At 43.1% G+C, this 26,547-nt stretch overlaps 2 protein-coding genes across 7 annotated transcripts in view; one reads left to right on the forward strand and one right to left on the reverse strand.

The window, feature by feature from the left end:
- Positions 1-26,547, reverse strand: part of Lar (tyrosine-protein phosphatase Lar) — a 279,097-nt gene that overhangs the window by 227,766 nt on the left and 24,784 nt on the right. The window lies entirely within an intron of this gene.
- LOC138186896 (cell adhesion molecule 2-like) overlaps positions 1-26,547 on the forward strand; it is a 142,737-nt gene that overhangs the window by 17,048 nt on the left and 99,142 nt on the right. For 2 of the 5 annotated variants that reach the window (XM_069127181.1, XM_069127184.1), the window contains exons 2-5: positions 1,638-1,812; positions 1,974-2,130; positions 2,232-2,755; positions 6,515-6,658. In XM_069127181.1, coding sequence (XP_068983282.1) covers positions 2,545-2,755; positions 6,515-6,658 — 355 coding nt within the window. In that variant the 5' untranslated portion in view covers positions 1,638-1,812; positions 1,974-2,130; positions 2,232-2,544. Of the gene's footprint in view, positions 1-1,635; positions 1,813-1,973; positions 2,135-2,231; positions 2,756-6,514; positions 6,659-26,547 lie in introns of those variants that run through there. The other 3 variants (XM_069127183.1, XM_069127182.1, XM_069127185.1) reach the window with 3 other exon arrangements.

Genomic DNA, 26,547 nt, shown 5'->3' on the forward strand with positions numbered 1-26,547 from the left:
TGACCTGATTCGATGATATTCCGTGAAACGTTTCCGGATTACAGACCACGTAATATGATAAAGGCATTGACAAAACCGTATTGAATACACGATCGGCCATTAATATACGATGGACAGTTCGTCAGAGCGTCGATTGTTCTGAAATTACTTTCAATCGGATTCATTTTTCACAAAAGAATTGAAATAAGCGAGAAGCGAGGATGAGAACGGGCGTTTGATAATGTTTAAAGCTTTGCAAGTAAGATGGAATGTTAAACCGACCTATTTAAGCGAGCGTATGTGGGTCAGGACATCCGAGTCCCTGCTTCACGATGTCTAAAAAGAATGGCGTAGAGTGGGAAGCGAGTAGCCTACAGCGATGAGAGAATAAAAGAAGAAGCCGTTCGTACAATTATTGTAAGAGCGTCTATAGTAGGACGACAAATCTCTTGACGACGTTACCTCGACGTTTCTGACAGTCTCGCGTAAGCCGATTACTGTTCCGCAAGATAAATTAAAACTTAAGTTTTTCAAAGAGAACTACACGTGTATGTGTACGCGTATAGTCGTGTCATTTGTCACCGTTTTTTGCATATCAATGTTATTCTCTTGGACGATTCATCATCAGCACGGAAAGTAACGAAAGATATGGAGTATAATTTGGAATAAGCTAGGATTTATGGATAGTCGTAAATTCATTCGCGCTACATTTTCGGCAATATGAATTTTTTGTTCGAACGCCAAATAGGTTTCTATATCTCGTACCGTATGATAAATTGTAATTTTCGCTCACACAAATATATTATTTATCGCGAGATAATTACACTGTGTATAGTATTATTTTCCTCTTCCGGTGGTCGTGTTCTATTGTTGCCACTCGAATTAAATCAGCCTGCGTCAGAAAGAGTTTGCTATTTCTAAATGTTACATCGCAGCCAGGCAACGCAGCTTATTTGTATGTCCGCATAAATTCTCTGACGCGGAAACCTCCTAATGTTAATTCGAAACAAAAGCACGACCGTCGCGAGGGTCCAACGAAGTCTAGCCGAGAGTGAACGTACAGAAGCGTCGTGGTAGAGGTAGAGGTTCCGGAAACGCGACGGGGATGCAGGGAATTGTGGGGTCTTGCAATGGGGTAGCGCATTCGGTACGGTACGACAACGGAACTGGGGTTTTGTTCGAGGGATGCGAGAGGAGGTTGCCGGAATATCCACCGCAACAAGGTGCAGTTGGAAAAAGGGAATGACAAAATGAAGAAAAAAAAAAAATAGAAGCCACAGAATCGGCGCATAAAAGCGAGTACGAACAGCCTGGAAGGATAAATAGTAAAAAATGTAGCTCGACCGCGAATTAGAAATTTTCAGTTTTTCTCCTTGCTAACAATTCTACGGCCGCATTACTTAAACTCTCGAGGGTTTCGATCGTAATGTTCTTTCGCGCGCTGCTACAACTTTTCCTTCAAATTAAATATCATCGAACCGGAAAGAAATTGCCGCTTTAGATTTACTACGAATATAGCACGGAACTATGGAATTTTTTAAACGAGGACACACACGATTGAATATCGTATCGGTGCGACGTGTTGTAGTTATAGATTTCGAAATAGAAATCGCGCTTTTGGGCGTTATCCGTTTAAAATTAACCTTCGAATTTTTCAGTTAAAGAAATTATTTGCGGAAACGAGGGAGAAGAACAGGTCTACCGGCGGAAGAAATTTGGATAGGAAAGGAGGATCTGTCGTTTAATACGTGCTCGCCTCTTTTCCTCTTTTCTTTCAAAGTAGCTGAGTAGTTGTTTAATTCTTAACGAGATGGCTGCTGAAGGAACTTAATTGTAAGAAGCTTTTGTCATTATATCGGATATCTTTCTTTGTTTTCTTCCTGTTCGCGGAGCAGGCAAAGTTTCGATCCTTTGACAGATCTAAGTTAATGCATTTAATAACGTTCTGCAGACGTGCTACGATACCTACTTAAATATTTTTTTTCTATTTCCAGTAAGCTGCTTTCCACATTTACTTTATTTCGTTCGGTAACGATGGCGTGACAATTGGTGTATAAATCCAGTATTGACGCGTCGCCGATATTTGCTAGTATATCATAGAAATCCGCATCGATCATAGAAATTCAGCGATATAGGCATCAAAGGATATAGGTGAGTGTAGGTACATATGAATATATATATACACACACACGCACACATACATATATACATATATATACATATATACGATAATATACATATATATGTTGTAGGCCGATAACTCATTTTCCATTGGAGAATCGATTCGAGGAGAGTCGCGTAGATCGATTCGATGTTCACTGGGTGGAGTGCGCTGCTCATACTCGCACGTTTAACGCGAGTGCCCGTCGTCACGTGTCCCGTCGAAAATAAGTATCGTCTACTGATAAATGTGCCCGAAGCATTGGCGGTGAAACACGGTTAGCTACGTACAGGGGAAATTCCATTGGTCTCGCGTAGATATTTTCCTCGATTCCTGTGGAACACGCGACCGACCGCGTTACAGTGCGAGTACCCTACACATCACGCTTGTACGCCTATACGCGCATGGAACGAAGAGATCGCTTTATACTGCTTCGTTCTACGTGCACCGTAAAAATGCAAAGCAGGCTTGCACGTCAGCGCATACATCAGCATACACGTGCACACGAGACAGCCGTGCCGTCGCTGCCATGGGACCTGGACGTAGAAGCGGAGGGGGTCGTTTACCCCGTACTGCCACTCCGCTATCAACTTGCTCCGATATTATCGACAAAAGGTAATTTTCTAGGGTACGGTGCAATTTGACGTACCGATTTTCCTATTCATTTGTCATACATCTTTGTCTTTGATTTATCTCTTCCTCTTCCTTTCTTCTCTCACTATCCTTTTTCGTTTTTCGTTTCGTTAATTTGCTTCTTTTCGGCTTAATTTGAGATTTTGTTGGCAAACCACGGTGGATTTTCACTACAAATCATGCTTTATTCCTTGTACTTTTGCATAATATGCTTAGTAACCCAATGTACTTTTACTACGTGCTTATTTGTTTAAAGTAGTCACTTCCATACTATGTCCATTTTTCATCGAGAAACACGGTTATCTGCATTTCATAAATTCAGCATCGATCCCTTGAATCCGCAAGTGTGGCCTTTGATTCTCGATATACGTAGGTAGGGGACGGTTCTCAAACAGCCAGAAAACCTGACAAAGTGCCTCGTTCGATTCTCGTTCTCTTCTGTCTCCGATCAGTTGCTCAAACGAGCGGTCAAGCCACGTTTCGTCGAGTTACGATCCCTTTGTTAGGTCCCTGACTAAGGGTAAAAGAATTTGATTGCTCACTGCGGTTAGGTTTTATATTACGCGATAAATCGAAAGGGTACGTGCGACTTTCGGACATTTTACACGTACCCTTCGCGAGTGACACAGACCAAAGAACGTGTTCGCAAACATTTAGACATCAAACGAGTTACTTAAACAAGATGATCTTCAGCACCATTATGCAGTAAAATTAATTTGCTTACGAGTTTCTGTGTTGCTTGGAAATGGCGAATGTGTACTGTTTAGAGCCAGCAGAGTCACGCAATGCCGTCCATGTAAAGAAAAAGTGGAGAGTGGTAACTACCTATCTAGGCAAAGATGGAACAACGAGAGTTCGTGAGGGAGCCAAGTATGGAAGAGGCAAACGTACAGAACGAAGGGGTATCGAGGATCCCATAGGAAATCGCCGGGAATACAAGCCTCTGTTCGAGTCTGACGGAACAAAGCCGGTATAATGGGCCAGCTGGTGCGCACGCAGCAACCGTCCTGGAATTTCGCTCGCTCGTTCGGTTATTCTTGCTACAGCGTATCGGTTATATGCCGTATCTCTTCCATGCAACACACGATATTCGACGCAGTGAGAACAGGACTGTTGCTCGCAGTAGACTCGCAACGTCGTATCGGCGATGCGACCCAACGCGTATCCGTTTTCGCGAGAGATTAGTCTTTGAACGAACACGACGCATTCCATTTACGTTTCTATCCGTTGCACGAACGTCTTGTAAAACTCTTGCTGCTTGGTGACATTCGCGATACACGGAACGTTCCTGCAGTTCCTGTCGCTTTGTGCGAAACTGCTCCAATAGATATTTTCGAGACTGTTGTTCTGATCGATTCAGGAGGCGCTATATCTCGCAGCAAAGAAGAACGGGCAAAGTGTTGGACCGAATCGTTGTAGCATGTATTATGAGGAGTACATTGGAGTTGAGTTCGCTCGAGAAAATAGCCGGTAGATACATTTTCGCTTTCTAATAACGCTACATGTCTAAACAGTGCACGGTGCACTCCATCCGCGATCAAGCGAGCACAGAGGAGAATTACGAAAAGAAATATAGTAAAGAGAGAAAGAACAATGCTTGGTGGTTTCACACTGAGAATCGTCGGTAAAAGAAAATCGATAATATATACGTACATTGGTGTAGAAGTAGAAGGATATGTACATGGAATGGACGTACCAGCTACGGAAGCTTGGAATACCATATGGTTCGAGTCTCAGCAAGATTTTATACCGCTATTATTTCTACCTTCTCTCGATCACCTTTATCTAGAACAATTCGTAGCCATACTACTTTTCAAATTCTCATTGATCGCTCGGCTCTCGTTTTTCATTCCTTTTTCCTTTTTTCCCGTTTTACTTTCTTATTCGGATATTTCTTCCGGTTTATCCGATATATATATCGATACGTTTGAACCGAAACTGTTCATCGAGCAACGAAGATCCCTGTCCATCCGATTTTGCACTGTTTTACCATTAGCGTGCTGCATCGTCGTTTGTCGAATGTCCAAATGTCGTTTAGATTCCATCGCAGCGTTTCATTTCGAAGTGATGTAAACTGAGTAGCAAACGAGTATTTGCCCGTTCATCGATTTATACGGCAAGAGGAAGAGGGTCAGGAACTCTTTCAAACACTGCTCTTCCAATGTACATCGACCAACTGTTCTCTCTTTCTATCTTCTTTCATTGAAGTTTTATCGAAACTTGGATCAATATACTTATGCTTCTCTCTATTGCTTTAGAAATCTTCCAAACATTTTTATTTTGTAATTTTTTTCTTACTTTTCCAGAGAAAGCGTACATCTCGTGATATCCGCTCTCGTTTAACCAAATGTCTTTCATTCTCGTTAGATGAAACGTTGAACGTGGTAAATCATGTTTATCACGATCGAACCGAACTTTCGTTTGCCAGTAATAATGACCTGGTTGCTGTATACTTTGAAATTCGAGCAACGGCGTATGAAATATATCCGACGAAAGTTTTGGTCGAATTCGATACAACTTTCTAGAGCTCTGTTGCACGTAGCGAAACAGCGTATGCCATTCGTAATCGCTAAAAGGTGTAATCCAAATTACATATTTTCGTTACTAGGCAATTTTCATTCGAGAATGTTCGTTTTAAGGTTTGAGATTTTTACCTATCTGCCACTTTCCTGTCGCTATATTGAATTTGTTCGTGCTGGTCGATGACGTGAAAGGTAGAAACGAACGTTTCTCTCGACAGTGTTACCAACGATGAAGAGAAAGCAGATTTCAAGGGTGTTTTCCCTTTAATAATTTCTAGAAGGGTGGTAACGAGAAAACGAGTAGTACGAAGAGTAAGTAGGCTGGAAAGAGGTAAGGTGAAACCAGGTAGAATGGGATGCTGCGAGTAGAAAGAAGGAAGGCTGACCCGGCCCGAGGAACTGGCTTTTATTTTCCTTCCAGTGTCATCTCTTCTTCGAGTGCCAGCTATGCGCCGAAATAAGACGAAAACCCTCTGTGTTCCTAGCACGATTTCTTCAAGTATCTCACCTCTTTACTCGCCCTTTCTCCATCGCCGCTCTCTATCTTTTTTGCTCCGGTGCTCGATGATGAATCACTCGCTGTATTTCTCTCGTTTCTCCGATCGTTCTATCTTTCACACTTTTCTGCATGAATGTAATCGATCGCTGATGCTTTAGTTATTATTTCTTTTATTATTATTTTTATTTTTATTTTTTTTTTATTGTTTTCATCGATGGAATTAGATAGTTTGAATCGTCGATGAAATTCAATTTTGTTTCTCGCAAAATTGTTTGTTATAGGATTTCGGTAGCGCAGGACTTGAAATATTAAGAATACCTTTTAGGGAATAAGATATGAACGATGTTGCCTCAGAAGCGTTATATAGTTGACCCTACCGTAAGTGGAAAGCAGTTATGACTCTATCGAGCCTGGTCCTATTATTTTTCACCCTTGGTTCGGTCTTTACGAGGAAAACGGTTCGAAGGGTTCTCTTTACGAGAAGATTGGTTACGGAGAGCGTTCCGGCAGATCGAGCAGTAGCGAAGATATGAAATCCGAACCAATTCCCGTGAGATTTTCGATTCCTGGCCTCAATAAATGCATTTTGTCTTCGCGCTTGAGCAGAGTTTGCCAGTAGGTCGTAAGCTAGTCGGTTTCCAAGCGCGAAAAGTGGGTTAATGTCCTCGACGTTTCTAGAAAGGGAATTGTTTGAACGAATCGGATACTCGACTGTTTCAGGCTCGACGTTTCTAATTGACAAAGACGGAAGGGATATATCAACGCGGCGCATCTGCCGGAACGACGTGGAGGCGAAGAAAAATGCAACGAGCGTAGGTGTAAGAATAAAGAGGGAGAAACGGAAGCAGGAAGAGGCGGGCAAAGGTAAGATGGTGGATTTTATCTTTTCTGCAGCCTTTGCACGAACAACCCTGCGGTATGTCCGGAGGCGTGCCATAGAGTGTTCTCCTCTCGTTGAGAATCATTGGCAAGTGAAAGAATCGAAGAAAGAGCGACGAAAGAAATGAAGAGAACCTATCACGATTTTGGACAGATGAAACGGAAAACTGGAAACGAAACACCAGTTAGGAAGTCGTGCGTTTCGAGAAATGCGACCGTAATTGCTTGCAAAGCCGAATTAACACCACGAGCTGTGGATTTTTATCAGAAACATCTTAACCTGGTAAATATCGAACATTCGCAGCACTGGCCTCACTTTCGAGTCTCCTCCTCGAGGGACTCGCCGAAACTTTTGGTATATTCGACAAATTAGTTTCTCGGCGTAATTTGCTCGATCAAACTTTTCTATTCGAAGTTTCTCCATGTCGAGGTGATCGATTTTTCTTTGCTTCGTTCCATCTGGAAGAGCAAAGTTTAATCGTAGTTTAGACTATCGGCGGAAATGAAGTCTGTTACGCATAGAAATTATAAAACGATGCTTTAGACATGTTTCGCCGCCATTTAAATATGTTTCATTTATATTTAGGAAGAAACTGTTCATTTACATAGAAATCGATCGTCAACTAACGCGAATACGTTTCGCCTGTATAATTCGTACACAAAGAAAAACGATGTAATCTTCGCGTAGGAAGAGTTGCGATAAATCAAGTTTTTCGTTTTTATTTCGGTTTCGAATCTTTCCGTATGCAGCCGAAACGTGTTGGATTTTTACGGGTCAGTAGCTTTTAGCTTCGTTCCGCTCGTAAAATGCGCGTGACTTCTAAATTGTTCACGTTTTGAACGATGTTTTATATTCAAAAGCGATGTTTTGCGTCTGCTCGTTTCTATCTTAAACAAGATAATTCGGAGGCTAAATCATTTATAGGAAAATACGATGCTCCTCGACTCTTCGTGGTCGAAACAGCATTTGACATTTAACGTCGTTTAATTCACAGTTCTCATTCAATATTCATTGAATATTCCAATTCAAAATTCATTTCTAATTCATTAAGCTATTTTCAGAAGTTGTTTGTCCTCAGCCGCTTATTATAGGTACACGTAGTTGTTAGCTGCGAACGTATATGCGAGGCTTAAATAAAATGGAGACTCTTATGAACCTTTGTGGCAGATTGGATTGAACGTTGCAGCGAACCAAGTACATCCAGTAGGACTATTCGCTTAGTCTTTTCGGAAAAACGTAATCCTCCTCCGTTGCTTTCAAGTCGGCGGTACGTCTCGAAGCGCCCAGCAGATACTGTCTCCGATGCCTGTGGCGTTTCCGCCGCAACCTTGTGCATCCACCTGTCTCGCGTTTCTCTGCATCCACCGCCTCGTCGTGCCAGCTTTGTTGCGTGAATTCTCACCGGCATTGCTTCACGAATTTGCCATATAGAGAAAGAGACGGGCGTCTCCGTCTCGCTTTGCTTGTTTCGTTCCTTCGGGAAAGGAACAACCTCTGTTCGACGTCTTTTAGCCTTAGCTGTTCATCCCGAAACGGAACTGTATTATACCGACTTTGGACCAGAGATCACCATCGCGTTCCATTGTCGTTCGTGTCAATCACGCAGAAACTTATTTTTCCCCTCTATCGAATATTTATCACACACATTCGCACGGCTTTTCGTTACTTAAAATGGAACGCTCGATATACCTTTCTTTCCTATTTTTCTTTTCATATTTCTTTCGCGAGCCCGCAGAGAGCACCGGATTCGAGAGCTCTGCCTTTGAACGGGCCTGGCTTTAAAACCGATCTTTTCGTCAAAATCCGTTTAAACTCATCGCGAAGCAGTCGCAATGGGTAATCGCGATTATCGCGATTTTAAATACGTCGCTGTCTGTGTAGGCGTAGGGCACAAGTGCCGGAGAAAGTACTCTTCGATTCGTACTCGAGCCTTCGGTTCGAGCACCGTGCACAAAAGAGCAGAGTTTTATTCAAAGCAACGGTTCTGCGGGTGGCAACTTTATCCGGCGTGTCTTTAGCCTCGATGTAAAATGCGTCTCGAGAGTTTTCAAGTATTCTTAAAATTTCGACTCTTGGGATCGGGAATCTACTTGCGCGCGATATAAGGAAACAACGACGGATCGAAAGATCCGATAGTACGCGAGCGGGACACGTGAAGGTGGAAAGAAGGCAAGGAAAGAGGGTGGAAACATTATCGCTTAAAAGTTTCAACGAAAAAGTTACTTCGAAACAAATATAATGGAAATTACGAACAGCGCGTCGAACTTTACGCAACTCGTAAGAATGAAATGGAATTTACGACAAACATCTGAAAGTCGGAATGCCGAGAAGAATTAGAAATGCATATTTCAAACGTGAGTAAACGTAATTTAATCAACGAACAGGATGTTTGGTTTTAGCCTATTGTGATGCTCGAATTTTTATAGTTCAATCTTGCTCTTATTTTAGCAAACAGGAAAACATTTTAATAACCGAAGAAAATCTTTCGCGTGAAATTTAAACGAAGATAATTGTTTGCAGATGTCTTTACGCGTTAAAAAAGTTAGAATAAATACGATCGAGGTTGAAAATGACTGGAAGAACACAGTAGGATTAAGAAATTAAAATGTATGAGTTATACACACACATCTATCTTTAAACAGCGAACAACGGCTGAGATAGCGAAACGGGAATAAAGAAGAGGAAGAGAGTAGAAATAAACGAGGAGATTTTAATCTGACCGCATTTTAATTTCCTAATATATAACTTGAGCTGACGGTGCAACGATTTCAGTTTCAGCTAATGATCGGCACGAGCCAAGAAAATTTATCGTTCGTTCTGTATTTCTCGCGCTTGCCGTGTTTAGCGTTCTCAACCGCTTGTTTTGGAAAAGTTCCAGACAAAACGATCGCGATCCTCGACGAACAGCATTTCCATCGGATATCTCTGCCGCATGATAATTCCGCAAAACGGCGATATCGACGTTGGAATCATTTTGAAAAATATGATTTTTACAAGTTCGTAAGATCGTCCTGATTCATCCATTATCTGTTCAAGTTGCTTGTACGTGATCGTAAGTTCAGAACAAGGAGAAGAACAAGTAGAAAGACTAGTCGAACGTGGTATAATTAATGACAAGAAGAGCTAACACACGACGTCGACCGATATTAATAGCTTCGAGCAATAAGGGTATAAGTTCGTTAGTCGTGCGGCGACTTTGAAGACTAATGACGAAACTTTTGTCTCGATCTCGCCGATGTACAAAGTCTAGTGTTTTGGCAAATAACGCTCGATTAACCGCGAGACATTTGAACTTAAGCGTATGGTTTGCGTGTTCGTGGAACGGCAGAAATCGACTGCTTGTGAAAATGCTGGCGAAACGGTGTTTTCATTAATATCGTTAAAGGAACAACGCGCTATATCGGATCGTGTCCAATTTATCCGATAGAGAAATTATTACGGTTTAGTATAAAGGAAAAAGCAAAAAAAGGTGGAGCAAAATGGTCGAGTACTTGGTCGTAATACTCGCAGACCCTCGCGATAATTATTGGGGTAAAGTCGTCAAATAGCTTTCCTTCGCTCGACCGGTCTCGCCGTTCCGACTCCTGGGAGGAGAAAAATCATTTAGCCTGTTTCCTGAACACGACGGAGAGAGATAGGAAAGGATGGCGGTCCATTGGCAGAACGTAATTGGTGGCATCTGTGACCTACTGTTCCGCGAAATTGATTCAAGTCTCGAGCCGGAGAATCGGGGCTAATTGGAACGAGTAACGAATCTCCCGGAGGAAAATCGCTATGATTTTTCTCTCGCGCTACTTGAACGACAAAGGTGACGTTCGCATACTCTTTACTCCTGATTGCCGGGTTTTAGATTACATCGAATCCGTTTCCCTTCTATATCGATGAAAACGATTTGTCTTTACTTTCCTTTGCTTGTTTCAATAACTCTACGAATTCGTAAAGACGGAAGAATCCGATTTCGTTGGAGAAACTTGGTCGCAGAGAGCAGTAACGCGAATAAATGTACGCAGCCCTCGGTGTTACGGTAGAAATGATGCTCCATGTTAGAGTATCGTAATATATAACGGGAAATGCGTTTTAATTGGACTATTAGCGAAAAACGAACGTTGGCGTTTCCACTTTCGGCGAGAAACTAACTGGCGCGGGGACTGTACAAGATGACAAAATTGAGCGATATTTTTCCAGAACCTTCCTCTCTACGACTCGTGTCGTTGTCACTGTATGTAATCCAATGGTTTTCTCCCTGATACTTTCAATTAAAAGCTTCTTTTAGTTCTTATTTTTGGATCTTCGTTTCAAGCTATAATAAAAATTTATCGGCACGGTAACGTTTCAATCGTATTTTTCGATTATTCATCTTCCCAGGAGCGAAGAAAATCGATGATATAATAGAGGAACGACTGGCGGTCGCGGAGGAAGCAATCGCGTTGGTGATGATGGCAAAGAAGATGGAGGTACGCCCGGTACATTATTAAATATGCCTGGGAAAATTAGATTCGAAATTCTTATTTTTCCTTGTGGCGTTTCTGCCAACCCTTCTGCTCCACCATCCACGAACGTTCACGATTGCCCGCCTTCTCCGTTCCGTGCTTTCCCTTTCTTCCTCTCGACCAGTTCTACGTATTGCGGGAAAGATACGTTGCAGCCTGAGGCTAAATGCCTGTGTCAGCATTGTTAAGCCAGCAGATATGGCTGACCCAATAGTCTTAAATTTTTACGTTATGTACCTACCCTTCGCGTAACTTTCGTTCTTTTTCACCCATTTTCTCTTAGGCTGTTCTCTGTTTCACCTTCTGCAACCCGCTCGCTCCGAGGTTCTGCCGTTTAGTGTTTAGAGATGAAACGTTTGATGAAATTGCCGGCGGCTACGCGCTAACGTTCTAACGCGCCGAGATATCATCGCTACGTACAGTTACGAGCGTCGCGTTTTTCCTCCGCAGATCGAAAATCAACTAAATCGAAGTGCACGTAGATCCTTTAGACCGTGTCGAGAATCGCGAGTTTCCGGAAGCGAAACTTCAAATTAAAAAGTTATCTCGTTACCGTGCCGTAGGTAATTAACGAGCGCTAGTAGCTATGCTCATATTTGGTTTAACGACTCAAAGGGCTCGTTAACGAGCATCGCTTTATTTTGCGGCGGAGCATTTCACTTCTACGCTGATCTTTGCTATTTCAGTCAACAGTTTCCTTTTTCCACGAGACAACAAATTTCGCCAATCATGAGTCGCGAATATGCTTATCGATGACAAGGACGGTGCGCTGTTCGCTAGATGGTACAAACGCTCGACAACCAGGATCTTGTCTTCGTAATTAACGGGAGCCGTGCAGGCGCTGTATCGCAAATCAAACTTACTCGCGGTGTAGTTAAATTTGAAAGCACCAAACGCTTCGAAATTTCCTCGTGATCGATCGAAGCAGAGTCGTTAAATGCGACGCGCGAGAACCTTCTCGCCGTGTTTTCCGCGTTCGGAGCCGCGAACACGAGTATGGAATAAGAAGACACAGCGAGGACAGTTATCGAAGTAATTCGATGAAATTATCTTGATAACTATCGCGTAGCCATTTCAGCGCGATTAAACTTTAGGCAGGCCGAAGTTTCCGTTAATCTGCAGCCGTGGAAAGTCCGCGCTGTCGATAATTGCAAGATCCTTCGTTCGTTCGTTCGTTCGTTCTTTCCTTTCTTTTTCTCTCCGTCCTTGTTTTCGCCGTTGAACCAAGGGAAAGAAGATCGAAGGACGAAGAATAAAACTAGCTTCGAAGCGTTCGTAAGGAAGAACAAGCTGCGAGAAGAGAGGGAAGAGAGTGGGTTCGGCGAGACACCCTTAACGCGGAATGTCGCCTGAATTACGACCCTCCTTATGGCTAGTCCGAGCGCACCGTTTCGAGACAAACGGGCAAGCAGAGGCCGCGAGCGCGAATTTCTTTGCGAATTCCACCGGAATTCCGGTGCCAAGCGGCTCCGTTCGCCTCTTTCCTTTCTCCGCCACCACCCATCCCTCGAGTTAGGTGAAAAGTAGCTGCGAGAGGTATCTCCGTGCTTTTTTAAAATTTCGGTAGGTTAGAAGATTGGATACAGACTTCCTTCCGCCTCGTTAATACCGTTTATCCCATCAGACCTTTTTCGTCGATTCCGTTTAATTTATTTACTTATTTGCCGGTTAAACCTTTTCGTATGCTTAACATCGAAGATATCGTACTTTTGACTAAAATCAATATTTTTCATGCAAATATCGTTGAAAGAGAACTCCATAACTAAAATTAATAAAAAAAAAGGGGGCTTCAACAACGTGCGATTGATAACGTACGATTGGATTTTTCAGTTACTTTTGGATGAAAAATAAAAAAAAAATGTTATAAAATAGGTCAGAGCGCGATAGAGTATTTCGAGTGTCAGCGTTATGAAAGAAGAGGGATATCGAGGAACTCGGCATACGAATTGAAATTAGAAGAAATAATATTCTTTAGCTGCCTATCTTTCGATCGATCGCTAAATAACGTGGAAATGGCACGAAATTGGCAATGTCGATTCGTCGAGGACACCGTGTTCGATGCGTGTGAACACTGACCATTAAAGAACTAATTGCCGCGGTCTTTTTGTTTTAACCTCGATCCTCCTCTCCTCCTCCTTTGGCTGTGGTTTCGTTGAAACGAAAGGAGTAGAAAAAAGATTCGCCGTGTTCGCTTGGAAAGACCGATAGCGTGGATCCGCGAGGCAGGGAAAGAGGAAAGAGTGGGAAAGAAGGAGACGAGAAATGAGGAGGTTGGGCGCGGCCGAAATCCATGGAAAAACGGGGCAACGACCAGATATCGGATTCCGAAATGAAAACGGGATGCGGATGCATCGACGAGAAAGAGGCGCGGAAAAAAAGAGTAGCACGAACCGCGAGCAAACGTATCGACAAAACGTAAACCTGCTACGAGAATGATTTCGTGGGCCAACGCTAAAATATCCATGTTCTGCTTGTTAAACGATTACGACAGATGTATCTTTTCTACGTAGGAGAATAGAACGGTGCAACGGTGCGAGTAACTGATACAAAACCATTGACAATTGGCTCGACGTTGCGAGGAACGTTGACGTTAACTCGTATCGAAAAACTACACGGCTAATACGACGAACTATGCGCAATCATTTTACGTTGGACTTTTTGCCACGCACGCGTTACATCGATCGAATCGTAACAACGTCCATGGATTTTTGAAAAGACGCGAACACGGTCTAAGCTTGGCGGCCGTTTACGAAAGGGACATGGTTTAAGAAGGTCTGGTAATCAAATTCTTTCGACACGCTTAGAAGCGAGTCTGCACGACGGTAACTTTCTTCTCATCCTATCTCGTCGGAAATAATATTGCTGCTGAAACGAAGTTAGAATATCCGTCGGAAGCGATACTGATATCGATCGGCTGTTATATCTTGACTAAGTGAAATTTTTTTTTTTCTAGCGTAAATTATTTTCTCGCCGAACCTTACCTGGCCGAGCGCGATACACGCACGCGTTACCAGAAAATTGCATTTTGAACGGCTCGATAGATGCTTAACTTTTCTCGAATCTTTCGCTTCGAAATTGATTTACTTTATCATTCAAATTTCAACGAAGAATTTATCAGACTAATGTTCTTTGTAAATTTATCCAATTATTTCGTGAAAGTTTCTCGGGTAACTTAACTTACCTCATTTGATCATTTTTAAGCGACTTTATAAAACTTTAACCGCTGTGTAATAATTATTATTAATAAGCCTTCCGAAGATTTGTTCAGCCCGCTCTAAAGTAAAGTTTTCCGTTTGGTTTTCGACGTAGCATTCGTTTTCCAGCTTGCCACTCGTTGCCTTCCTTTTGTACCTCCTCTGTCTTCTTTCACCGCAAAAGAACGACAAGAACGACGACGGCTCGTGGAAAATTGGTTTCTCGGACGCGAAAGCAAATCGAGAGAGAACGTGGAGCCGAGTAGTTTTTACCAGTGGACGAAGAAGAACTTTACCGACGCGTCTTTTCTAGGCAGACGTTCATCAGCCAGTTTTCCAGACTCGAGAAACGAGAAATGCAAGGAACACGCGACAATTTTCTGTTAGCTTTTATTTACTTTTTGCATTCCAACCTTTCTTTTTTTTTTCGAGATCTATCGAACGAAGTTCTACGCAAGGTTTTTAATTATTTCTGTGGGAAAATCGATTAAAGTTTCGTGTTTGATAAAATTTTATCCGTCAATGTTTTCGTATTCGTTCGACAAGTTTCGCGAAGCTTCCAACTCTTTTCGACGACTTGAGCCCAGCTATCGCTTCAAACGTCACTCCCTCGAATCTATTTCACCGCCTTCGCCAAAAGCATCTATCGCTTAAAAGTTGAGGCCAGCGCGAAACTTGGTAAATTTTAAGCGATCTCAAGTGCCGGATACCTTTGAATTTTAATTCCCGTGCTTTTATCGGTGCTTCGTCCGCTGGAAAAATGCTTATCGCTTTATGACGAGTCCGCCGTGTCTCTCGCCGACTAGCCGCGCCAGAAATCCACCTCCTCCTGCCGTAATACCATTTTCATCATTTTACTTCATTTCTCTCTTATTCCGCAAAATTCTGTTTAGATTTACTCGCTGCCTTTACCCGTCCTATAATTATTAAATCAAGTTTACATTCGGAACGTTCAATATTTATTTACACGATAATAATTCATTTCAAGAAGAAGTTCGCTTACACGATTGCACACATGTTCACATTATTTAATGTAATTTCTGTTCGTTAGAATTACGAGGTACGGATCGTTCAAAAATTATTGACAGCCGAATTTGGCGAATTACAAGGTAAATTCCTTGCTTCGATTCGACTATATCTACTCGACTAACCTCGCAATGTTCTAAGCTTTGCAACATTATCTTCGTATCGATTGCATCTTAACTTCGAGCTACGAAATCCTGACTCGCGAAATAACATCTCTTCGTTGAACGTCCAACCGATGGTTTTCTATTTGTCGATGAAAATATGAAAAAGAAAAAAATAACACATTTTTAATGGCGAGTTTCCCTCCGTAACTACGTATCTCTTTCCAAGTTGTTGGTCTGGAAAGAGATTTTCAAGCATAGAGATTAACGAGCAGTACAAACGAAAATACGTGCGCATGTACTCGTGATACTATCTATAGACAACTAGGAACTAGACGAGTACCAACCTCGGTTATTGGTTCATTGATTTTTGCATGAGGTCGAAGCCTAGGTTCGCGAAATTGCAAATATCGATACTCGATGGCGGCCTCGCGGACAAACAAAGCCGATAATCCACCCTTAGAATTTCGATGTCTTTGTCTCTGTTTCTTTCGCACTCCCATGGCTTCGTCTTTATCCGTCTACCTTAGAAAATATTACCCTATTACCTTTTTTCTTTCTCGTCAGAACTATTTATATTCACAGATTTATTTACGTATCGCCGCTTTTCCAAGACGTGATTTCAGAAGGGATATCGCGTTATCCGGTATAAAGTATAAAGAACATGTCATTGAAATATGAAAAGACACATCGTGTCTATCGTGTGAGTCAGATGTACTCGGTCTCGTGTATGTTTTGTGTACGCGAGTCTCTAACTAGGTGAATTTCTTTATTAAAATTCAAGCGGGAAATATTCTCGCGCCGTGTTTCTCTCGTGGGATTACTAGCAAATACCAACGAAGGCTATACGACTACGGATTCGCTTGACTATAGAAGTGCGGATGATTCGGTCTGGCGGTGAGTACGATTGGTTTCCGGGGCTCGGCGCCTCTGCCGGAAGTCACGCTAACTGCTACCAGCACGCCACACTGGCGTAATCCTGGAATCTTGGTTTAACGAACTAAGACTCGTCTCATTTTATAGAAAACACAATCATTCGTGCACTTTGCACACTGAATGTATCATTTAGGTAAATCGGTTTTTACTAAATCATATTTAATATTTTAGTCGCCATTCGTTTGAAATATACGTGAAAGAATCGGAGTCGCTGCTGGAATCGCATTTTTCTTACGACTTTGCCACCGCTGCGAATTTTCTAAGGTAAATATAATTTGCGATGGTTCCCGAGATCGTTACGAGTTTCGCGCGTCTCTTTCCCTGGGAAAACTTTGAAAGCCTTGTTAGAGAAATGAAAGATCGAATGTGTCATCGCCGAAACGAGGGTCGACTTTAGAGTTGACGGGATTTTCGGTGGCCAACCACGACAAACAGGGCCGGATCCTTCGTGACCGCTAATCCGTACTAACGTTCCGACTTTCTTAGACGCGGTCTTGTCTTCCAACATTGGCTTACTTGCTACCAACAGAGCTTCGATCCAGCCTTTTCTAGGTCACCGTTACGCCGTATAAATCAGATTTCATTGTAGACGCGATTAATTTATAAGATTCGTAGAATGTTTCCCTTTCTTAAATGAAACGTTGTCTCAGAAACGTGATTACTCGGCACGGTATTACTCCGGTTAAATAGAACTCGAGTTCGCGAAAACTGGCGCAACTCTAAATGAAAATGGTGTGAAGGATTAATCTGAAAATGGAAAAAGTAGCCGGCGAGCTTTTTACCAATGTATACGTTTTCCAGTGCTACTATGGCTTCTATCCGTCTTGTCGTCGGGCGGGGAAAGTGGAAAGAACTTCTGTAGGTTCTGACGCCACGCCGAGGCGAAAGTATTTCTCTCTCTCTCTCTCTCTCTATCTCTATCTTTTTCCACCTCAGCTTCTCCTTCGGACGTTTACTTCCAGCTTAGTTAGCAAAACGCAATCTCTTTCGTTGTTCCAGTAATGAGACGAAACGATAAAGCGGCACACTCCGAAGGTTTATCGGTGCGTCAGAGGTAACCGGTCGGCATCCGTATATTTTGAACATTCGAGACGGAAGAGAGAAAAAAGGGGTGGCTGGGTAAGTATCGGGAACGGCCATTGTAAAAATTCAGTAGGATCTTCTTCAGCGTCGCCATTTTCTCGAGAAAGTAAACAGCGCGAAATGAAGAAGATCTTTGCATTTTTTTTCCAATTAATTCTTTGTTTCTTTTTTGTCCTCTTTAACTTTGCTATTCCGTTCTGAGTATTTCAACGAGAACACATAGTCCGTGGATATTTAAACAATTATAGGAAATTTAGATAACGCAAAATGTGCAGAGCGCGTATAATAGACGAAAATATTAGTAGAATGTATTACGCTATATTGTATAATACTTGGAATATGAAATTGATCTTTATTTAGATCCTATTTCTGTGGTTCTATTAATGTAGTTCCTGTCAAGATGAATTTGGATATATCTTAGCGATTTAATAATATATCAGCTTAAAATCTCGAGTTTCCTCCTCGTATCCAATTCCATTAAGTCATCCAAAATTAGACAAAGCAACTGGTTCGTAGAATTTCAATTTTGATGCGAGTCACAGTTGAAAAATGGTGGATTTTTGCCCCTAGTTTCTTTCGTATCACTCGGAGCTTCCCATCCGCTGGGGAATCCATTTCTAGGAAAAGCAACTCTCTGAATGTTCAAATTCCCTCTAAATGCCCACTCGTCAGTTATCCAGCATGCCAGTCTATCACCGCATTGTTTTGAAGCTCGTGAAGCATCTAGGCAAGCATTTGCAATCTGACAACGCCAGTTACCACTTCACGAGATGCTTCCATTTGTCAGCCATAATTACGAAGATACTTCGTGTTAGTTACATATTTGACAAGAAACGGTTCAACCATTTTCCTTCAACTTCATAGACTCTAGAGATACTTGGTCGTTTCTTATCAATCGAGAAAATACGAGGAAACCTGAGAAGATAAATGTTCTTTATCTGTATAAAATGTTGTTGTTGAAACTGCAAAAAAATAAACGACTATGGTCGTAGAGAATAGAAGGAGGTTGACGATAAGAGGACACTCGAGGAAAACAATGCACTATGCTCGTTTTGCTATAATACAAAAGAGAAGCACGTTGCGTCATTGACGACAGGGTTATAGCAGGGTGCTAACAGCCTCTTGTTCCGCAGTTAGGATTATTGTCACAAACACGGGAAACTTTCTTCGTTCGCCAATTACAGAGAATATCATTGTTTCTCTGAATCTCTTAACGGCTATCTTCTATCGTCGTATACATCGATTACATGTTACGGCTGGACTATACTTGCCATTACTATTGCATAGATAATTTTACGGCAATGTATATAGCTTGTTTCTGTCCTCGCGTTATATATTACTTTGTACGATCACTGCGTGCAACGGTAAGCCATCATTCATTTCGACTTCTTTGGTAGAATATTTATATTTCAGCAGTCTAATCGTGCAGTATTAAATCTGCCGTGCAATAGTATGCGACTCGTAATAGTATTCGTGTAACGCGTGGATATGGCAGCGGTAAAAATGGTACGAGTTGTAAGAGTAGGCGTAGTAATCTCTTCTATGATATAATCAAGTTCTACATTGAAGCATCAAATAACGATCCCGATTAACGCAACAACGTACATATGTATATATATATGTGTATATATATATATATACATATTGTATATATGCTCGCCTGCAGCATTCTATTTTTCTCATAGCAATTAAATCACTGCTACGCTATATTTCACGCGGCTCTGACCGAGCTTTTAGACTCTCACCATTTCACGTACCTGTTAATTTATTTCTCGAGACGCCTTGTATTTTACCTAATTTTACGAGCTCGCAATATTGCGGAGGCTGCTACGTATAAGAATAATGACAGGAAATGTTGATTCGTGAAATTACTAAAGTCTCACTATCATAGCGAAGGAGATGGTTTCAGAAGCAAATAGAATAAGTAAACGTCGAGAAAGTGGAACGAGAAAGACGGACGATTGTACGCCGGCAAGACTATGCAATAAATAATAAAGGCAAGATCCCTCGAGTCTTGGAATCTACCTACGCCGTAGACGAACCCGGGAGTAAAGTTTCCCGGTAGCTCCGTTGTACTGTCTAGGAGACCTTACTCGAGTCGTACGTGGATATTCCGTAACACCTTTCTTTTTTCCTCTCCTTTCGAAGAAAACAAAGTTCGCGAGACTTTTTAATGAAATTACTACACCGTATCCCATAAATAACCCAGCCGGCACGTTACGATTTTCAGCGTTCTTCACAACCGAGAATCGTTTCAGTTTGAACTCGTATTTAATTTTCCTCACGACCGGCTAACGACGCAGACGGCAGGATTAGGTCTAAGGAATCGAGCGATAATCCGGCCTGGACGAGCGTTCTACTTGGGACGCACGATAAAGCCGGTCCCGTCTTTAAGTGGAAACGTTCGTTCAACGTCAGACGAGGCACGTACCAGAGCACCGGTGTCAGGGCGGAGCGTAAGAGGGTGAATAATCATTTTCCGTCGTAACGAGGGAGATCTAGTAGTAACCAACCCCACTTCGCGCTTTACTCCAGCTACGTTTCTATGCCCCTAACTTTCGATCAACGTGCAGTAGAGTCGCGATTCCATTTCCGAACAAAAGAAATTTCTCATCAAACTTGGAATAAAAATCGTGTTATAAATTTTTACCACCCGTCCATTTGTCTTTTTTTCCTATCCATATCTCATTTTTCCCCCCCTTTTCGAATTTTTCGCCAATGAAATAACTTTCCATATTTGCATTCCCTGTTCCGAGTCCGACACTTTTTCCCATTCGAGAATCGTTGGCGGAAATCCTGCCGAATCATAGCCATTAGCTTCGTTAATCGTGATTTTCTACTAAAGAGAGGACACAATTACTTCCGTGATCGTAAATAATCCAGATCGTTCGGATAACGTAGCTTCGTTGCGAACAATTAGACGAGGTGAACGTTGTTTCCTACGGCTGACTAATTCTTGTCGAGCTCGATTCTAATACCGTTTAGATTAAACGTCTACCACGAAGGGAATTGGAATTCGGGAACCTGTAACTTCGAGATCGAAGCCTATCCACGGTTTAAAAATTATTCTTGGAAACGTTGAAAAGTTGCAAAAAGTTTCTCCAATGACTCGATGATAATTATTTCGAAAATATGGCGAATCGTTCGATAGAAATACAGAAACGCGTCTTGCCGCGTGTCTTATCGTTTAGCAACGACGACGGGATTCGTTTTATGCGATTAAAAGTGGAGAGACATTGGAATTATAATATTTGGACGGTAGAGTTGGGTGTGATCCAAAATTCTCGATGAAAATCACAGGTCGAATACGATGCAGTGGACCGAACGAAACTTGGCGTTTACGTAATTTCGAGCTTCGCGTCAGCGACTATGCCGGTAAAAGGTCGATAAATGTAAATCGCAGCGACCATTACCTGTCGGTAGTATGGATAAACGTTCTCAAATAATCATAACGTTTTACAATTAACGTAACCAACGTTTACCGATTCGGCTGAATAAGTGGCTGGAAAAATTGAAATCTCTTGAGAGGTAACATCTGTTTGATCGATTAATAATCACTCACTGATATTATTCGCTGGAAACCGGACGAATAAGAATTTCGAAAGGTGGATTGAAAAGTTTGTAGTTTGCCTCGCTCGATCCACTTAACCAGCTTCCTCGAGGCGATCGTTATTCAAATTCGATCGAGACGTTCCGGCGATGTCGGCGAAGACAGAAATCACGACAAGTAAAATTTCCCACATTGGATTAACGACGGAGGAATAGATTTTGCGATCGGATTGCGTCGAATGGTCCGTGGTATCTAGCAACAACGTCGAACGACGGTATGCGAACGATCAGGGAGCGAAGGAGAATAGCCGGTGATTGAGGGAATATAGGGGAGCCATCGTCGAATATAACTCACGTCGCAGTCGAACTGTCTCACCGGGCTAGCTCGTTGGTTGGCCGGTCGACTGGTTGGTTGGTCGGTCGGTTGGCTCGTTCGAAACGATCACCGGGCATATTAACGAACGCACTAGGGCTCATAAATCATGCCAACGCAGGGAGCAACCAATCGAATAGCCCTGTTAGGTACGAACAGCCAATCGGAGCCTCGGTCGAACGGACGTGCACGTCGAACGAATCCCACGTCCCGGAAATTACGTGTCCGACTCTAAACTCTGATGATTGATGAGCCGGCTGTAGCTAGTGGAAATAGTGTGCACTCGCGCTCTCTGTGTCTCTTTCCGTTCCTCTTTTCCTTTCCGTCTCTTACTTTCTCTCTTTACCTCGAAACGATTTGCTCCTTGCTGCTCGAAACCTCCCTGAAAGCTCGCACGTTCCTCTTTCCGATGCTTTTCCGTGTCTCTTCGTCACTGTCAGATACCTAAGCGTACGACGAACCTCTCTACCGCGCGGCAGTAATGTTTTTCGATTAACCAGTGTCATAACGATTCTGACATGTTCGATCGCGTGACGCACACGCTACGTTCGTTAATGGCAGATAAACGGCGCAACACTCGCCTTATTTCCAATATCGCTCGTCGTTTCTGCAGATACCGCTAGTTTTTAATAGTTTCCGTGTAAGGAAAAGAAAAAAAAGAGAAGAAAAATGGAGACGTGGAAACGCCTGCATGTTTCATCCGATAGTTTCGTAGTAGGTATCTTCGCTTCTCTCTTTGATTCCTTCGAAAATGTTCTTGCGGTTGGATCGTCTGTGCACGAGCGCACACACGGTTGTCATCGAGATCAAAGCAGTCGCGAAACGAGGGGATTTTAATGCGTTTGCCAAAGAGTCTCGGTCAAAGCGAGCGTAAAGAAGTACGAAGCGGAGAGCGTGGTTCGACAGAGGGATGGGAAGAGCCAACGGAGAAACAGACGTTTTTCCTTCCTCTCGCACTTTTCAAGATTACAAAAGTATGGTTACATCGACGAGGAACTTAACGTTAGACATTGTTCGCTGCTGACTGCGATCAACGAACGGATATAATCGATGCCTTAATTCGCGCCATCTATAGGAATCCTATTAACTGGTGGCGTATTAGTTTGCTGTTGTTACGTAACGCGTCGTTACAGAAATCCTACAGCTTGGACGATTTGACAAAATTCGCAATAATCTGCGCGTTTTGATAGAGCAGTGACTTTGCGCGAGAGAAGTCGGATTTATAGTCCGATTTTGTACAGCAGCGAAGAGAGGAAACGATTTAGCGTGAAAAACTTGAAACGTAATTCCTGCCTTTAACTATCTGCGCTCGGGAAACGTGAAAAACTGGCAAACGAGTCGCCGAGGATTTAGAAAATTCCAAATTCAGCGTGGACCGTGAACGAAGGAACGGGAGATTATTTTTTAAATTTATTCTTTCGCGTGTTAAGCTGCTCGCCGTGTTCTGAGTGGACTGAGCGGAAGAAAAAGCAAACGCGAGAAGATAACGAAGCGAGTCATAGGCTAGAACCGAGGGGAGAATATGGAACGAGATAAAAGCGAATGGAGGAAAGAGAAGACTCGAGAGAGAGACCTGGCGCACTCGAAATGATTGAAAGACCGAAGAAATTGAATTCTCGCATTCGATCGTGCCAGCTCGGGTCCTCTAATTGAACGACTCCTCTTCCCCTTGTTCCTCCGTCCCTTTTCACTTGTCAATTCTTCACCCCTTCCTTCGTTTCCTTTAGTATTTCCTACTATTCCACGCCACTCGTCTTCCCGTCTCATTTTCTTCTCCGTCGTTTAAGCGGTCCCCTCCTCTTATTCTCTCTAACCGACGTTCTGCCAGCCAGTAATTCGTTTATCATCGGCGCTTAACCGTAGACCGAATTAACACTACGAACGACAATCGCATGGACGTCGGAGCGGCGAACAAGACGATTCACCAAGAACGTAATCAGGCTACTCGAACGATGCTACAGGAAAGCCACGAGAAGCGTAACGAAACGACTTCGATCTTAATTTCGTTAGTTTCTGCGCCAGATTTATGATCTATCGTCGGTGTCGGTTTCGAAGGAAGCGTAGGAGGAGCGCGTGATACGTTCTCGCATATTCTTCAGCCGTATCGAACTCGATGCTCGACGTCGGTTTCGTATCCTTCGAACGAAAGGAACCGTAGTTTCGCGCGTTCTTCGTTTTCCTATTTACGAGAGGATCGTAAAACGACGTTTGACTAGCAGTAAAACAGGGCTACCTAAATTCTTGGACTCGCTTGGATTTCTCACGGACACGGGTTTCGTCGACGAGTTTGCACGGGAACGAGCGGCCGCCGATTTCATCGATCAAAAAATTGGTGCAATGGCGAACGCTGGAATCGAGCCAGATCGCCGTTGTAAATAACAAACGACTATTTATTTTTGCATCTACAAAGCTCCGCACGCGCATCTTTTTACAGCACGGTAGCTAGCGAAAATACTTGCTCAAAATGTTTGTGCACTGTCCGTTTCAAATTTATTTGTTATTTTAAGCGCAAAACGTATTTCGGTCTTCGTATCGGGAACCGTACTTGGGAACAACTACGGTTCGTCGATCGAGGCAACATAAAAACAAGAGATAAAACGGTGAATGGAAAGAGAAGGAAAGAGAGTCGGAGTAAACGAATAGAAAAGGGGGTGTATGCACGAGGTAGAAGCGCGGAGGTTGGGTTGGTCCGCGCCTCGGTTAATAAATAGCAGCAGTATGCAAATAAAGTCAATCGTGCAATCGTTTGAATTTTAATTCGTTGAAATAAAAAATGAAATTTGCTGCCACGGTTACAAGGCGAGCGAGCGAGCGAGCGAGCGAGCGAACTCGTGCGATCGCTGTTGCTCGCCTGTGATCGATAAAATCGAGCTTCGCGCGACTATGACGTTTCCGTCGTATAAGCATGTTACGCTAAACGTTAGAATAGGCAGGATTTTATCGAAAGCGTGAAGAAATCGTAAAGATGGTTGTCACGCGTTGTAAAACGGGCGTAGACCGCTTAATCGTGAAATTTTTTACGAAGCTACAGCTCATGCACCGGTACAAGTGGACTGCCATCGCTAAAGCAAGTATATAAGGGCATTGTTCACTTCCTGTTTTGAATATCGAATTTACGAGCGAAGTTATGTGCAGCGCCCGCAAAATCTTTCCCTTCCCCCCTTCCCCCTTACCCTTCTCCTCTCGACCAACCCCTTCCTCTCTTTCTCCGTCGAGATTCTAACTTGGCCCGTAAAACTTCGGTCGGAACTCGTCTTCGAAAGGCGGACTTTCCTCTTAAGGGTTTCCAAGCAAGCAGGGAATATGGTCGAGGTGTCGTAAGAACGATCGTAAGATCTACGATTCGTTTTGCATTCCGCGATATCCGTTCTCGTAGCCGCGAGAATATCGATCGATTCGAGTCATTTGACGCGGCGAGTGAAGCGAAAAAGACAGGGGAACACGTACTATACGTCAACTCTGGCTGAGGCAAAGACACGGCATAGGTAAAAGAAGAGGAGGCAAGGATCGAGGTTATGGATGAAAAGATCGAAAGGACGGAACGTGGTTCGATAGTCTGTCGGTAAAGAGTGACGGACGCTTCCTTTCGAGATAGGTGACGGAGAACTGCCGACAGAGAAAGTCTTTTCTGCGGCGAATCAAAAGTCGAACGTCGAAGGCACTTGCATTCTTGGCGAACGGTATATCGCGCGTTCGAGCAAGAAACGTCAAGGATTCAGGCTCCTTGCTCCGAGTACGGCTTGCCACGAGAGCTACCGATTCCACCTGATGTCGTTCACCGACCTAGGCTTCATTTTCAGATCACGTACACGCCATTGCGCTAAGCTTCGCTCCTCTTGCCTTCTATTTCGAAAGCACCGGATGCTGAAATCACTCTCCTTCGACTCTTTGCCTTCTTTTTCATTTCCTCCCTCCCGCTTCCCATCACTCGCAATTTCTTGCGTATCTTTATTCTTTCGGCATTCGCCAACCTATTCAAACGCGCTTCCCGATATCGTCGCTCTTGCAAAAGCGAGTTGCTCTTCCACTTGATTTTTTTTGTTAATTATTATCGACCTTGGACGATTTTCCATGCAACTTCTCGTTCGTATTTCATAAGTCGACCGGTATTTCGTTAAAATGCGAATCTGGAGAGAAAATAGCTCGTGCTATTCCGGTTCTATTTCGCTATTTCGAAGTATTGGATAAGGAAAAGCTCGAGAGTTTAGATAACGGTGAAGAAGCAAAGCAACGAAGTAGTTAATTTTCTTATTTCGATCTTTAGAATTTCGATCTCTAGAATTTCGAACTCTTAATTACGAGTCAATTTTGTGGTACGCGAGATCGCTGGTGTCAGATTAGTGTCGACGCGCCATCGCGATTTATTCGCGACGACGCTTCGCGGTTTCGTTATATTTTCAATAGCGCGATTTCAATCGCTACGATCGTGCGAATCGCGTCATTAAAACCTAATCCCGTCGAATCGAACAACGTCACCGCTGCAACGACGGTATTATAGTCGCAACGTTTCGCGTCGCTCATTTGCACCGTCCCTTATTCGTGACAATTCGTTCTAATTGCTTCTAATCGATTGCAATCGGCCTTTCTTCGTCGTTATCTGTCGTTGGTCGCTACATGCGTCGTTATTTGTCGCCATACGTGCTCCTTCGTCGTTATTCGCAATCTCTATTCACGGACGATATTCGGTCGATACGAGGCGAAGCGCGTGAAACATTTCGACTTTCATCCATTCGCAGTTCGTTGCGAGTCGAGTGGTTCGTTATCGGCGCGAATAAGAAACGGCTGAAACGAAGAATAGGGACGAGCGAGAGACGTAGCGTAGGGAAAATTGATCGAGATCGAGCGGCGATCGGCTAGTCACGAATCACACGAATCACGATTTACGGAAAGAGTAAACGAAGCAGTGGCGTAAGAGGGGTAAGTAAATACGAGGCGAGGGTGGGAACGTGGAACGCATGTACACAACGAAGGTCGTTCTCGAGTGTCTATACGCGTATTCTGACTCACGTACGACCACGAACGAGAATATACGGGCGTGCGAACAAACTACAACGAACGAGGGAAACGTTCGCCCTCGATCGTGATTTCCGAATGCGCTTCTCTGTACAAACGAACCGTCCG

Source organism: Bombus flavifrons, chromosome 14 (assembly GCF_040668555.2).
Source record: "Bombus flavifrons isolate JBK064 chromosome 14, iyBomFlav1_principal, whole genome shotgun sequence".
In the NCBI taxonomy this organism is placed as follows: domain Eukaryota; kingdom Metazoa; phylum Arthropoda; class Insecta; order Hymenoptera; family Apidae; genus Bombus; species Bombus flavifrons.